At 48.4% G+C, this 14,432-nt stretch overlaps 1 protein-coding gene across 1 annotated transcript in view; it reads left to right on the top strand.

The window, feature by feature from the left end:
- The window catches only part of SETD1B (SET domain containing 1B, histone lysine methyltransferase), a 46,542-nt gene extending 32,609 nt beyond the window's left edge, over positions 1-13,933 (top strand). Inside the window, exons 10-18 of the mRNA XM_038187210.2 lie at positions 432-649; positions 903-1,056; positions 1,495-1,962; positions 3,699-5,255; positions 6,442-6,608; positions 6,895-7,026; positions 7,779-7,898; positions 8,273-8,410; positions 9,152-13,933. Coding sequence (XP_038043138.2) covers positions 432-649; positions 903-1,056; positions 1,495-1,962; positions 3,699-5,255; positions 6,442-6,608; positions 6,895-7,026; positions 7,779-7,898; positions 8,273-8,410; positions 9,152-9,325 — 3,128 coding nt within the window. The 3' untranslated portion in view covers positions 9,326-13,933. The remainder of the gene's footprint in view (positions 1-431; positions 650-902; positions 1,057-1,494; positions 1,963-3,698; positions 5,256-6,441; positions 6,609-6,894; positions 7,027-7,778; positions 7,899-8,272; positions 8,411-9,151) is intronic.
- Positions 13,934-14,432: the final 499 nt, after the last annotated feature.

The raw sequence follows: 14,432 nt of genomic DNA, 5'->3' as shown, positions 1-14,432 counted from the left end.
CTGTTTAGGGAAGCAGCACAGGGAGTTTCCCCACATGAATCAAGTATTCTGCTGTGGCACTGCACGTATTGCTCTTCTCCAAGCAGTACCCAGGCAGTGTTGGGTAAGACAACCCCTTGGCAAGGTCCCCGTTGGCGTACCAGTTCTGATCTCCATGGTGCCATGTCTCCTTGCTGCTCTGCCTGTAGCTTGTCAGCTTTGGCTACCTTTTGGCATTTTGCCGTCCTTGGGACTTTCAACACCGTGCTCCCAGTCTCACCCTCACTTGCACTGTGAAATTAAGTGCCTGTGAGCCTGGGGACTGTCACACTGCATGCACGCATTGCTCCTAACTTTGATCTTCCCAAAGCAAAAGTTCCTATGATGTGATCAACCCTTTCCCTCTCTTGAAAGTATTTGAGGTCAATTTCCTTCTTGTTTTTGCTCCCCAGAGTCAGAGAGGGACAGAGATGCTTCCGATGCAACGTCTGACCTGTCAAAGAAGGATGCAGAAGCAGTGGGGCTGAGGCGGCGACCAGCAAGGCCGCTGGAGCTTGACAGCGAGGGGGAAGAGGGAGACGAGACATCGGAGAAAGAAGAAGAGTCCTCCTCGGAGAAGGAAGAAGAGCAGGAGGAAGAGAGAGCCTTGGTGAAAGCAGCACCTGGAAAGGTGTGTTGGTTTGTGATCATATTTTTGCATGCAGTCTGTCATTAAAAGGGGTCCTGGTTATTCCAGATCACAGCGTTACCTTCTCTAGAAGATGTGTGCTCCTCTTTGGCCATGTGCTAAAATAATTTCTGTAGGATTATTCACCCTTCAGGTTCTCTGAGCAGTGTCTCTGAGAATCATTGGTGATTACCACAGTGACAGCCAGGTCTCAGGGTCAGACACTGCTCATTTTTGGCAATACTTTCCTGTAAAGGAGGAAGAGGAAGATGAGGATGAAGAGGACGATGAAGAGGATGATGAGGATGAAGATGATGATGAAGAGGACGATGAGGAGGAGGAGGACGATGAGGAGGAGGAGACAGGTGTTGAAACAAGTGACAAAGAGGAAGAGCAGGACTCCGAGGAGGGTAAGCAATTCCAGGGAAAACAGCGAGTGTGGTGTTCGGGCCAGGTGCAGTCTCCCTTTTTGTCTCCCTACTTGTAAGCCAGGTTTTATTTGTGCACCCTCTTTCGTTGAAAGGCAGTTTCATACAAGATAATTTATACAGGTATAAATAATCTCGGTAGAACTCCATTAAAGAGGCAGTCTGCCAAGAGACCCACATGGCAGTGTGCCAGGCAGCGCTAGGTCTGCTGCTCACGGAGCTGCTCGTTGCACGGTTGGAAACATCCAAATACTTGGTTTACTAGGCCCTGTAAAAGTAAATAAACTGTGAGGTGATTCCTTCAAACCCACACGCTGTTGTTGATACTGTTACGGTGTGGGAATGATATTTGTTCCTGTAGAAGGCCCTGATTAGTTCTGTTTTCTGATGTCACTAAATGCTGGTAACTTCTTCTTGTAGAAGACGTAGCGAGTCCCTCATCTTCCAAGGCTGAAGTGGAATCATCCGATGAAAGTGAGGACTCCTCTGAATTCGAATCCAGCTCTGACTCAGATGAAGATGACGATGAGGATGATGAAGAGGAGGAGGAGGAGGAGGAAGAGGAGGAGGAGGAGGTGGCTGAAGATCAAGACAGAGAAGCTATGGTTGCTGAGACAGAGCATGAACCTTCCAGTCACGAGCTTCCTGATGATGAGAGGGAGACCATTTTGGAGCTGTATCCTGTGGATGACTACATGGATGCAACAGGCTTGGGACTCACAGAGCCAGCGTTGGTGGAAAAGGATGAAGGGATGGAAGAAATCAAGGCGGGAGAAGGTGAATGTGGTGAAGTCCCAGAGGCATCTATTGCTGCTGAAACACTCAAACACTTGGTTATGGAAAGAGACCAGGAGACAAAACTTGCACTGTCTCCCATCTGTGGGCCAGGTATGGTCTTCCGTGTGGTTTGGCACACATCACATTGCCAAGTGCAGTATTCTCACAGCCTCCAACACATATGGTTTTGTATTTCCCTTGTTCTTTCTTCCTCCAGCATTGGCTCTGGGCTAGGGATTATCTGTACAGAGGAAGAGGCCTGTGCTGAACTTTGCTTCCTAGTAAGGAGTTCCGCACAAGGCATCTGGTACTAAAAATACGGTGGTTATTGTATCCAGAACCTTATCCTGGGCCAGTGCAGTTAGTGTGCTGCAGGAACTAAACAGTTGGCATCGTCCGAGGGTGACTGACTGGGTGGTGTGGTGGCTGAAGCTCAAGATAGAAAAGTCGTGGCTGCTTAAACACAACAGGAATCTGTGCTTCCTGAGTCACTGCTGGCTGTTGTTGGCTTTAATATCAAAGGAGTGCGTGGAAAGCTGTATGGGGCAGGTGGGCAGAGTCTTAGAATTACATCTGGCTCCTTGCTTTTCACTTAGTCATTTTACATGAATAATATCCCCAGGTTTGCTGGAAGAAGGAAATTGTCTTGATTCTGTACAGAGCTGTATTTAACCAGTGAAGACTAGAGTAGGAGTAGGATGCATAAATCTCGACAAATTCTGCAGCAGGAAGCGGGGAATTAACAAGCAAAAATCTGGAGCCAACATCTTGAGCAGGACGGGTGTCTGAAGGCTGCAGCACTGGGGACTAGACAGTATTTTGGCACCTGGAGAGCTGGAAATCTGGCCCCTGCCCAGGCTATTGCTCCTCAGCTATCATAAAATTTGAAAGGCTAATAGGCAAAATGCCTGTTTTACGCAGCTCCTTTCTAGAACATGTTGGTGTCCAGACAGGATATAAATCTGGGTAGAGCTGCGTTTGGGGTACCTCGATGTGTGGAGTGAGCTTTTCAGGTAAGCTAGGCACAAACTCAAACTGCAGCATTCTTCTCGTGCTGCCCAGCCTGGCCGTGCAGGAGTTGGATGGGTCTGACCTTTCTGCAGTGAATCTCTGGTTCACTCCGCACAGATGGATAACACTTCCCCTCCAACTCTCCAGGCGTTCCCACCTCCTTTTGCTCTCCCACTTGAAAATGTTATTTTGAGCTGCCTAAGAAGATTCACTGTTGATTCCTTTTGGCCCTGACTCTAAGGAGGTAAATAAACTCCAGACAAATGAGCCTGCTGCAGAGAGAGCAGCATATAAATTGCCTCATTGATACCATCTGAGTGTCTCCTCATTCATTACAAGGGCTTTCCATTTCCTTCACGTGTTGTTCAAGAGCATTACGCTGCTCCCCTCCTTGGAGAGCCGAGGGTGCTTCTTGGCCCCGCAATTAGTTTACCTTCCCACATCAGAAAGGCTGATAGCTTGGGGCTCTGACAGCTGTCCTCCAAAGCCCTCACCCTGCAAGCCACTAATGCTTTTCGTGCCTGTAAAAAGGTGGTCAGGGGTTTTCAAAGCAGAAAACCTTCATTCTGGCCTGCGTAGTAGCTAATCCTCAAATTAATAGTGCGTTTTTTTTAATGGTCCATTAGGGATGTCTGTGGTGGTGTCTAATTACTCCACACTCTGTGCCTCCAAAATGTAAAGCATTGGAGTTTTTAAAGCCTCCCTGTGGAATTGAGCTGTTCTGTAATTGCAACATCTTAAACATGCCTTTACTGGCAAGTGGCAAGTAACCAAGTGGAAGCAACACCCCTGACTTCTTTTTTCTTTCTTCCTTTCTTTTTTTTTCCTTCTTCCAGAGGAAGAGCCTGAACACACTGCCATGCTGGAGCCAGAGGTCCAGGAAGGTCCCAAGCCTGAATCTCAAGATGAGGATGGGACACTCTGCCTCTCAGCTCCAATGGGAGTCTTTGGAGAACCTCTGCCCGGTAAAAGCAGCTTCTTTAGCAAGTCTGATGGCAGCACCTTAGAAGCTCGTGTTAAAACAAAGCTGCCCTCTGCAGCGGAGGAGGATGAGCGGCTGCCTCGCACACCAGGGCGGGAGGTGGTGGTGCATCCAGAGACTGATATTCTTCTGCTTCCAGCCCACAAGGTGCCATCCTCCACACTTCCCTTACCGTCGACTCCCGGTAAAGAGGAATCTTTAATCCCTCCAGAGAAGTTCCCCGAACAATTACTGGTGACCAAAACATCTGTGGATGAGGAGATTCCTAGGACTCCTGGGCGGGACATTTTGGCCAAGTCTTCGCACCCCTTTGCAAAATCCCAGAGCACGGACACTGTTCCAGCAACGCCAGGAAGCGATGCTCCCCTTACGGGAAGCAGCTTGACCCTCAGTTCCCCTCAAGTCCCAGGGAGCCCCTTTTCCTACCCATCCCAATCTCCTGGCATTAACAGTGGCATTCCTCGGACTCCTGGGAGAGATTTCAATTTCACGCCTACTTTCCCAGAGGCTGGTGCTACCATTCCTTGCCTTCTGTCTGGCAAGAAGCCGTCAGAGGATGAGCTAGATGAGAAAACCTTTAAAGAGCCTCTTGGTGCTTCCCTTACGATCAGCATGAACAGTGTTCCTTCCCCTATCCCCTTCGCCAGCCCCCCCCAGGCAGATTTCCACACAGACGTGGGCTTGCCACCTGATGAGCCAATACCCGTAGCAGCCCTGCCGTGCATGCCTGGAGATGGAAGACTGCCCATCGAGGAATGCAAGGCAGAAGTAAAATCTGTTTTACTCTCGCCAGAAGCGCCCACTGGGGCTTCTATTCTTCCTCCCCCCCCACCGCCTTCTGTTCTTCCCAAAAGGAGGCCGGGCCGACCAAAACGGTCGCCGCCTTCTGTCCTCTCCTTGGATGTGTACTCGGGCAAAACCATAGAGCCACCTCCCGTCCCAGTGACCCTGGTGGAAAGTGCTATGAGCAAAGAGCTCCTGAGTGCACACCCCGATGCTTTCTATGGACTGAAAGACCCTGAAGCCGTCACCCTGGACTTCAGGAATGACGGCTTCCACGAGAAAATAGCGGCTGAGACAGTCGCAGAGAAACTGCCATTCAAGGAATTGGAGAACCAGTGGAACGAAGACTTCAAGGAAGAAGAAGCTCACGCGAAGCCTAAAAGACAGTGGCGAAGGCAGAAGAAGTCACCTGAGGACCTCCCGGTGATTCCTTCCCCCGAGTATTCCCCACCCCGGCCTCAGTTCAGGCCACGCTCCGAGTTTGAGGAGATGACCATTTTGTATGACATTTGGAACGGAGGCATAGATGAGGAAGACATCAAATTCATGTGTATCACATACGACCGCTTGTTACAGCAGGACAATGGCATGGACTGGCTTAACGACACCCTGTGGGTATTCCATCCTTATATCCTTTCTCAGCGGCTCTGCGTCACGCACCACGTGTAGGATGCGCTCGATGGGCATTGGGTTGTGGGACTTAGAATGCAAAAGCCAAAGTTATTTGGTAGATTTGCTTGCTGGAATAGCAGTTGCTTATGTCAGCAGGCAGTTTTAGGCCTAATCCCTGAAGTTGCAATACAGAAGTGGCTGTTCTTGCTGCATTTTCCATCTAGAACTGCAGGGAAAGTCTCTGAGCACCTCTTCTGGGGAGATTTCCTTGCTGGTTTGAGAAGCTTCTGTCTTCATTTAAACCACTTTTTTTTTTTTCCCATCTTGCTAAACTAATTACTGAACCCAGCAATTTCTGGTGGGTACGTAGAGGACTTTAACTTGGGGCTAAAACTTGCTGTAAAAATAATCCTGCCATCTGTGCCCAAAAAGATGTTAGTGGTGCTAGCAGCTTTAACTTGCTTCGAGCCCAAAATACTAATAAGCTGAAAAGGCTGGCTTCTAGGCAGCACGTCGGGGCAGACACAGCCCCAGGCTGGCTGGGAGAACATCATGCTCTGTGCTGCAGCAGGACACGGTCATCAGGGAGCATGTGCAGCACCTCGTGCATTGCTAGAGGTGTCTGGAGTTAAATTATTTAATCCTGGACTCCCTGTGAGATCCTGCTTCTTTTTTTTTTTTTTTTTTTTTTTTTATTAACCTTTCTCTAAAGCAAAAGCAAACCAGCCAAACCACTTCAAACTGTTGCTGTTTTTCTTGGTGGATCAAGACAGTGGGGTTTGAAACATCTGCGTGGGGTCTTCCCTGTCCCAGCAGGTGTGCAGGAGCAGATCTCCCGAGCATGGTGAGAGCAGCGTGTCCCACCTGGTGGGCTGAAGAGCGTCTCCAGTACATCTGCTTTGCACCTCGCCCAGGGCAGGGTGCCAAGGGCTGGGATCGCTGAGAGGTCAGCACGGTGTTCTCGGGGCTTGGGGTGGCTGCAGGGAATTCCTGGAGGGAGAACAAGTTTCCTGAAGCATGCAGCTAAGAAGGAAATACCATGCTGGGCTTTCGTGCAAGCTTTTTTTTAATAGTAAGTTATACTTACCCCCTCCTGCCCCCCAAAAAACCCTTCCTTGTTTTCTTGGTGTTAGCTCCATGTAACCGCAGAGGTTTGGTCTGATGTCCCCTGGTAGCCGTGTTGCCCCTTAACTCCTTCCCACCTACCAGCTTTTCTACCCCCAAGAAAAAGAAGCGTGACGATGGCATGCGGGAGCACGTGACGGGCTGCGCACGAAGCGAAGGCTATTACAAAATTGATAAGAAGGACAAACTGAAATACCTCAACAATAGCCGAGCTTTTGCAGAGGAGCCTCCTGCAGACACGCAGGTGAGGAAACGTCCTCTGCTGGCCACCAGGGTGCCAGCAGGATTTGGTTTCGAACATCATCACACACTCTGGCTGCTCTCTACCTTTTGGCAAGGTGGAGCTGTAGCTACGCCTGCATTGAGGTGGCCGTTTGGGTGGCGCTGGGGCAGTGGGGGTGTTTGAAGTGGGGTGTTTTCGGGAGGCCACGTGCTCTGTGATGATGCCTTGTAGCACAAGGGATTGCTCGTGGGGAGGCTGCAGGGTGCTGGGCGAGTTGGGTCAGCTCTGATCACCTGTTTGTTCTCAGGGCATGAGCATCCCTGCTCAACCGCACGCTTCCACCCGGGCTGGCTCCGAGAGGCGGTCAGAGCAGCGCAGGCTCCTCTCCTCCTTCACCGGGAGCTGTGACAGCGACCTGCTCAAGTTCAACCAGCTCAAGGTAGGTCACCCCGTGGGGTGGCTGCTCTGGGCAGGGACTGGCTGGGAGCAGGCTGAGGCCAGGCAGGGATGGGCACAGAGCTCAGTGCTGGGCACCTCTGCGTGTGTCAGGGGGCTGAGTGGGGCCCAGAATTAAGGTCTTGCCTTGCTTCTTGGAAAAAGTCTCCACAGAGCAGGTCAGAGGTGCTTGGCTGGGGAGCTGGGCTATGCAGTCAGAGCAGCTGCAGGGAGCAGATGAGATTGTCTTGAAGGATCACCCAATGCAGAACCTCTCTGGGGTACCCAGCTCCTCTGTGCTTCCATATAAACCAACTTGAAGATTTCTGTGATCTAATTCACCTAAAAATAGGAACAGAGCAATTGCAGGGAAAACAGGACACTCTGGTCCAGTGTGCTCCCCTGTGAGGAGAAGAGGCGTGAGCTGTTTGGTAAATGGCTGTAAGCACACAAGCTGCTTTAGCCCTAAGCAGAACCATCAGGGCTGTGCAGAACAGAGATCGATGGCCCCAACGGGTCTGTTCTCCCAAATGGTGCATCACGGTATAAAAACCCAAGTATTACAACTATGTGGGACCTCTTACGTCCCCCGTGCTGCCCTTCTGTCACCAAAAGCCAGAAGGAAACCAAATCAGGTTGAAGCACCCCAGCACTGCTTTGTGTGTTGGAGCGTGCTGCTGGAGCTAGGGACAGCCTTTCCCTTTTGATGCTGTGGCTAACGCAGGGTTGGGATTTTGGGGTATTTTCTTTGTGCAGTTCCGGAAGAAAAAGCTAAAATTCTGCAAGAGCCACATCCACGACTGGGGCCTTTTTGCTATGGAGCCCATCGCAGCTGATGAGATGGTGATTGAGTATGTGGGTCAGAACATCCGGCAGGTAAGCTGGACCGGGGGCGAAATGTGAGCAAAAAGCAGCCCTGAGAGAAGTGATTGAGTGTGGCAGCTGGGGCTGGCATCCCTGCTGCAAGGCGTTAGCTATGTGAGCTAGGCAGAGGCTGGCATGTGGCTTGGAGGAGCAGGGGTGGGATCTTCAACAACAGAGAAATTCAGAGCTCAAACCCTTAGGAAGCAAGCTCTGCAGAAGCCCATCCTGAACTTCTGTGGTTTCAGTGAAGTCTGTTCTCTTGGGGTATTTGTGACCGTGTATCTTCAAAGTGGCACCAGCACAGGGTAGATCTCTGAGCCCTGGGTAGATCTCTGCTCACAGCTCGCTGCAGCCTGTTCTGACAATAAGTGTGGGGTTTTCTGTAGGTCATTGCTGACATGCGTGAAAAGCGATACGAGGATGAAGGCATCGGGAGCAGTTACATGTTCAGAGTTGACCACGACACAATCATCGATGCCACAAAATGTGGAAACTTCGCCAGGTTTATTAATCACAGCTGCAATGTAAGTACCAGTTTTTCGCATATAATTGTACTCTGACATGCTGATAAACCCACCAAGTCCTCGCTAACTCTGATCAGGAACACATTCAGAAGTAGCAAGGGGTCACAGGGTTATGATTAACTTAATGAGCTGCAGCAGATCAAAGCTGAGTCTAAACTAGCTTAAGGAACAGATGAGAGACCTGAGAAATGAAACATACAGCAAGACAGAGCGTGCTCAGAATCCTCCTGACCATTTTGTAGGACCCTGATGGCTGCTGTTCAACCACAGCTAACAAGTATTTCCTTAAAACAACAATTCGAGCAGTTCTGCTGCTGTGGGAACAGTATCCTAGTGTCCGCATGGGAAAAGTACTCTTGCCCTGGTAAGCAGAGAAGCTGCTTTCCTGTTTGATCTGTGCTGCAGCCTACATTTGAGGGCTTGGATGCCTGACCACGTTACCAAGCATTAGTTGAGCTGCTCTCTACCAGAGACAAATGTAGTGGAGCACTGTGGGGGCTCTTGTGCACTGTGAATGACCAGAACGTGTTTTGGAGGAGCACAAGGAGAGCTCTTCCAGTTTCTGGCTTCATGCCTCCTCCTCTCAGCTTTCTGCTGAGTATCCTGGGTCTAGCCTCTGGAAGCGTGGCTGAGACTGTCAAGTGAGTGCCCCACTGTATTTTAGTTTAGTTAATTGTGTGGAGGCTGGGAAGCCGTGGCCATCAGGAGCCTAAATCATTACCTGTTCTGTCACCCTTGCAGCCAAATTGTTATGCTAAAGTGATCACAGTGGAGTCTCAAAAGAAGATCGTCATCTACTCCAAACAGCACATCAATGTGAATGAGGAAATTACCTATGACTACAAGTTTCCCATTGAGGATGTAAAAATCCCGTGTCTATGTGGCTCTGAGAACTGCAGGGGAACCCTGAACTGAACTCGAGGTTTCTCGTCACACTTGCACCTTCGGCCATGTCAAAACTGTGGTAACCAGGTGTGGTTGCACTTTGCCAAAAAAGAAAAAAAAAAGAAAAAAAAAGAAAAAAAAGAGGAAAAAAAATAAGGAAAAAAAGGAAGAAAAAATTAAAAAGGAAAAAAATATATATTAAAAAAGGAAAAAAGAGAAGAGAAAACCAAGCAAGTTTCGCACTTCTGCCAGGATCACGAATGAAAGCAAAAAGCGCACATGCTTACGAGGACTGTTCATGTTTCAGGTGCTCTTTCCTTTTCAGATCCAACACGCACACAAAAAGGTGACTACCGTTTTGTGGCATGGTCTATCCAAACACTAGCTTCTCTCTGTTCAGTCCCTACGTTAAGGCTCCTTCATGGGATAATGGTACCTTTTTTTAATTGTTGGTATAAACCTTCATCTTTTCATAAATGCTGCTACCTTTTTCTCATCAGTTTTGTTGGTTGAAAAAGACATTCAACGTTTAAATGTGAAGCAGAGACTGAAAATGCCATATAGGGTTTGTTGGGAGCTTGATTGGCTGAAATTGCACAGATTTCTCAGAGTAAGCTGTAAATAAATGTAAGGTTGATGTTACAGAGCAAGCCAGAGGCTTGAGGGAGTGTGAATGGGTGTGTGCGTGTGTTTGGGTGCGTGTGTGTGTATGGAGACGTGTCTGCAACGAGACTATAGGTGAACTGTCCTGCCTTTTCGTTAGGGGTGAGCCCGAACACGTCCCCTAAGCCAGACACCCTGGGGAACACCAGGTCAGCCACAGACCTGAGCTTAGCGCCTTGGGCTCACCGCTGATTTTCATATGCCATGCTGGTATATTGGGGGATCAAAACCTCAGCACCCCTGCAAGAAAAATAGGGGGGTCCTGCAATCAGTAGTAACAAGCTGAGTCAGCTGTGCAGTCCGTTTGGCACCACGTATGGCCTTCTGGGATGCCCGTTTCTTGTAGATTGGTTTGTCTAGTGTTCAAAACCAAACCTGAGGCTGAAATTAAGTAGGAAACAGCCTCAGTTACACTGTAAAACCTTACCCTCCTTTTAAGCATACACTACGACCCATGTTTCTAATAGGAGTTTCTAATAGGATTTTCTCCCTGTTGATGGGAAACAGAGTGATGTGTTCCTCATCTTAATTTTTCTCACTTCTGTCTGCATTTCCCTGCCCTTCCAGCATTTTGCATGGAGTGTTTGCCCTGTCCTTGAATGGGGAAGATTCCTCCTGTGATAGGAACGAGCTGGACCTCCCCCAGTTACTCAGTAACTTGCCCCGGGGTAGTCCCATCCTTTCGGTAAGACCAAACGTGGTGGAAAGTGCCCCGAGCGCAGGCTGTGATAGCAATCCCATCCTCCCCCATCTGCAGCGTGAAAATGAATTCTTCTGCAAACTAGGAAGCCCGTTTTGAGATGGTTTTTCAATCTCTTTTGACCTTGTAGACGTGCTGAGGTGGTGTTTGCGGTTCTTAAGGGGTTCCATTTAAAAATGGGCCAAAGCACCAAAGAAATGCTTCTTTGGATGTGATCTGGGAACGTGAGGCGACAGGTCAGGTATAGACAGGATCAGGTTTCTCAACTCGCGTGGAGTTTCTCCTCCCTTAAAAGTAGAGATTAGTTGTGCTGAGCCTCCCTAATTGGCTTACAGGGGAAACGGCAGTGTAATTGTGAAACGCAGGCATCGCATCGTCTGCGTAACTAAAACCCTTCTCCCCGCAGAACAAATGGGCCAGCTGTGTTCTTGTAGCCTTGTAAAATTAGTGCTAATTGCTCTCCGACCACAGCTCCGTGATCAGAGGTTGCAAAAGAGTTTCCTGGAAGTTTTTTTTTTTTTGCCACTGTGACGTGGAATTGCCAGGCCTGTGCCGCAGAGCAGAGCTTGCGATGTGGGTGAGACCTCTGTGCTTGAATTCAGACCAGAGGCCGGCAGAGCAGGAGCATTTAGGCTGCCACCAGCTGCCTTCTGCCCGCGGCTCTGTCTGAGGGCAAGGAAATTGTCCCGAAGGTTGGACAGTCCGTGATCTCATCTCTGGTTTTCTTTCGTTGTTTCCTTTTGCTTTGGGGTTTTTCCCCCTGCTTCTTTGTAAATCTCTCTGGCAATTGAATAATCATGACCCAGAGCTTAAAATTATGAGAAGCACAAATAGTTTGTCATCGAACTCGGGTTGTTAACAACAGCTGTGGCAGGAGAACTTGGGGATTAAACCAGCTGCTCTGTTTCTTTTTCTTTTTTTTTCTTTCAAATGAGGTTCCTCTTGTGCTGATGCTCCAGTTGGCATCTCCACAGCTCAGCCTTTTACTTCTGAAGCTTTAGAAATGCACAGAAATTTTGTGTCTCAGAGCCGGAGCCTCTGCCTGTCGCAGTCCTGCCCCTGCTCTTGGCCTTCTTCCTCTCTGGCCCATCAAACCAGAGCATGAACTGGTTTTGGGGGGGGGGGAAACCCCAGCCTCACTCAACCCCTAAGTACCTGCTGGTGATTCTGTACCTCCCAGCACCTCGGTGTACTCTGGATGGGTTCAGCCCCGGCAGGTTGTTGAGGAGGGGAGTGAGGCAGGGAGGCAGAGCAGGGCCCTGTGGGCTTGGGCTCCTTTGCGGTGTTTGCAGGAGTGCCACAGGGATCTGGGTGCCGAAGGCCTCGAGCACTGAGATCGCTGGGGTGCTCCTGAAACCACCTGTAACCATCCCGCTGCAGTTTTTCGGGTGGATAACGTGAGTTTTTGAAAGAGCTGAGCTCCCAGGAGCACCCAGGAGGAAGCGGGGCTCTTTGCCAGCACTTCTGAAAACCCACGTTAGTCCTCAAAGCTGAGGCTTCTCTTTTTTCCCCTTAGTTCTTGGCTTGCAGAGCCCTCCCTGTGCAGCTGGTCAGAGCAGCCCTGATAATCCCCATAATTTTATAGTGGGGTTTTAGGTCTGATCGAGGCGTCCTGTGGCTGCAGACATGGTTTGGGAAGGCAGCCCCATGGAGCCTCCTTCCACATCCCCGGCTTCTTTGACTTGTGCTGCTTGACAGAGAGGCGTGCTGGAGTCGTTCTGTTCGCTGTCCCAAATTTATTTTCACTTAAATTGAACCCTAAAAGAGAGAGAGAGACGTTGACTGTGCTCCCCGTGAAATCGCAGCTCGCTTGGGTGGCTCTGCTGGGTGAAATGATCACGGAGAGCAGCGCGGAGGCTTTGGAGGTGTCCCTCCAGCCCGTGGTGTCCCCAGGTGAACGAGCTGGCTCCAGGTCCGCGTGCGAATCCCGCAGCAGCTGGCGTTCCTAGGAAATGTGCTCTGCTTGCAAACCCCACCTGCCCTCGCCCTCACTGCCCCCATGTCCTTTGGTCGCCCCCAAAGCGCGCTGTAGCCATCGGGGGCGGCGGGGCAGGGGCTCATCCTGCAGATATTTATATTGTATAGAGCAGCTTATTTCTACAAGGAAAAGAAAAAAAACACAAAACAGAACATTTTTAAACTCCAACAAAGTATACAGTAGTTTCAGTTCCGGTTTTTGTGACCTTTTTCAGGGATCATTTCAGTGCATTTCTGTATAAAATAAAAATTTAAGGAAAAAAGGATTTTGAAGTATATAAAAAAATGCATCTTCTGTACATAGGCAAACTCAAGAATCTTCTCTTCAAACACTGTTTCTTGTAGAAACATGTTGAAATTTTTTTGCTGATTTCTTTGTACTTCAAGAGCATGTAAATAATTTATTAAAAGTGACTATTGTAATTTGGAGTTCTTTTTAAACAGATTCCAGCTCTAATTCTTGTCGAGAAGGTGGGGAGGAAGAAGGACTGAGTATAGCAAAGGAGCTGGTGGCATTTACAGCTTGTGTCAAGCTTTGTATAATGTAAATTCTGTATAAATGTTTCTTTTTTTTTTTTTTTTTTGTCAAATAAATAGACGGAATTAGCAGCATTAAGAAACTGAAGACAAAAAATTGCCAAGTCAAGGCTTCTTCTTTGCCCCCCCACCCCCATTCTGAAACCTAATGTGCAAAATCTATTTATTTCAAGTGAGGAAATGTGTACAGTCTAATAGACAACCTAAAATGTATTTAAGCGAGTTTGCAACTGGATTTTTTTTTTCATTTTAATATTTGTTTTTGTTTCTATGAGTTTCCTCCTTAATTGCCACTGTAGTATTTGTCCAAGTGAAAAGAAACCCTCTGGAACGGACACTCAAACGGGCAGTTTTAAAAGCAAAAGGGAAGAACACCCGGCTCCAATCCTGCAGTTTTCTGGTTCCTTAAACAGGTTGTTTTAATTCACGGTGTGAAAATGAAGGGCTTCCTTTAAAAGGAGGCAGGTAAAATGGTTTGCAATAAATGATTTTTTTTTAAGTTCCTTTAAAAAAAAAATCTGCTTTGAAGATTTAGGATTTCTGCTTTTTCTTTTGTTAAGCAAATTTATAAATTTAGGGATGTTTTGTGCATATAGAATCTGTCACCAGTATGTATCTTGTTTTGAAGAAAGTGTTTTTGTTGTGGATGTGTCATGCTGTATATATTTGTTCATATTTTTGTGAATTGAATACTATGTACCATTGTATTATAGTAACTTTTATAAAGCAAACCATAAATATACTGACTTTTCTTACAGAAACATTATGTTGTGCTTGATGTGTAGCCGGGGCAGCTTTTTGCTCTCGGACCCGTGCTGGGAACCACAAGAGCTGCAAATACTCATCCCGTATCCAGGCAGGGGCTTTAAGCAAGGTCGTACAACTATCGCGTGGAAGAAATGCGAGCAGGTCGGGCCTCTGAACCTGCAGGAAATTAAGGTTACTGCTGAAATTATGCAATTATCCTGCCAGCTCTGTGCTGGACACAGCCACAGGGGGAAGCCTCAACACGTGTTGGAGCAGCCACACAACGCGCCGAGCCTGCCCAGCGGTCAGAGGCAGACGGATCTCACCTTTAATACATCCTGCACTGTGCTGGGTGTCCCAGGGCACTCTGACCATGTCAGTTTTTCTGGCTTCATTTTTTTTTTAATTTATTTTTTAATGCTTTGCTTTACTTTGTGGAGGTGAAAGCCCTCAGCCTACCGAGAGAGGTACAGCAGAAAAGTGGCTTCTCTGAATTTTGGAGTGGGAGGTATG

This window comes from Anas platyrhynchos, chromosome 16 (genome assembly GCF_047663525.1).
Source record: "Anas platyrhynchos isolate ZD024472 breed Pekin duck chromosome 16, IASCAAS_PekinDuck_T2T, whole genome shotgun sequence".
Taxonomy (NCBI): Eukaryota; Metazoa; Chordata; class Aves; order Anseriformes; family Anatidae; genus Anas; species Anas platyrhynchos.
The sequence above is the reverse complement of the archived record's forward strand: the minus strand, read 5'-3'. Positions and strand labels throughout refer to the sequence as shown.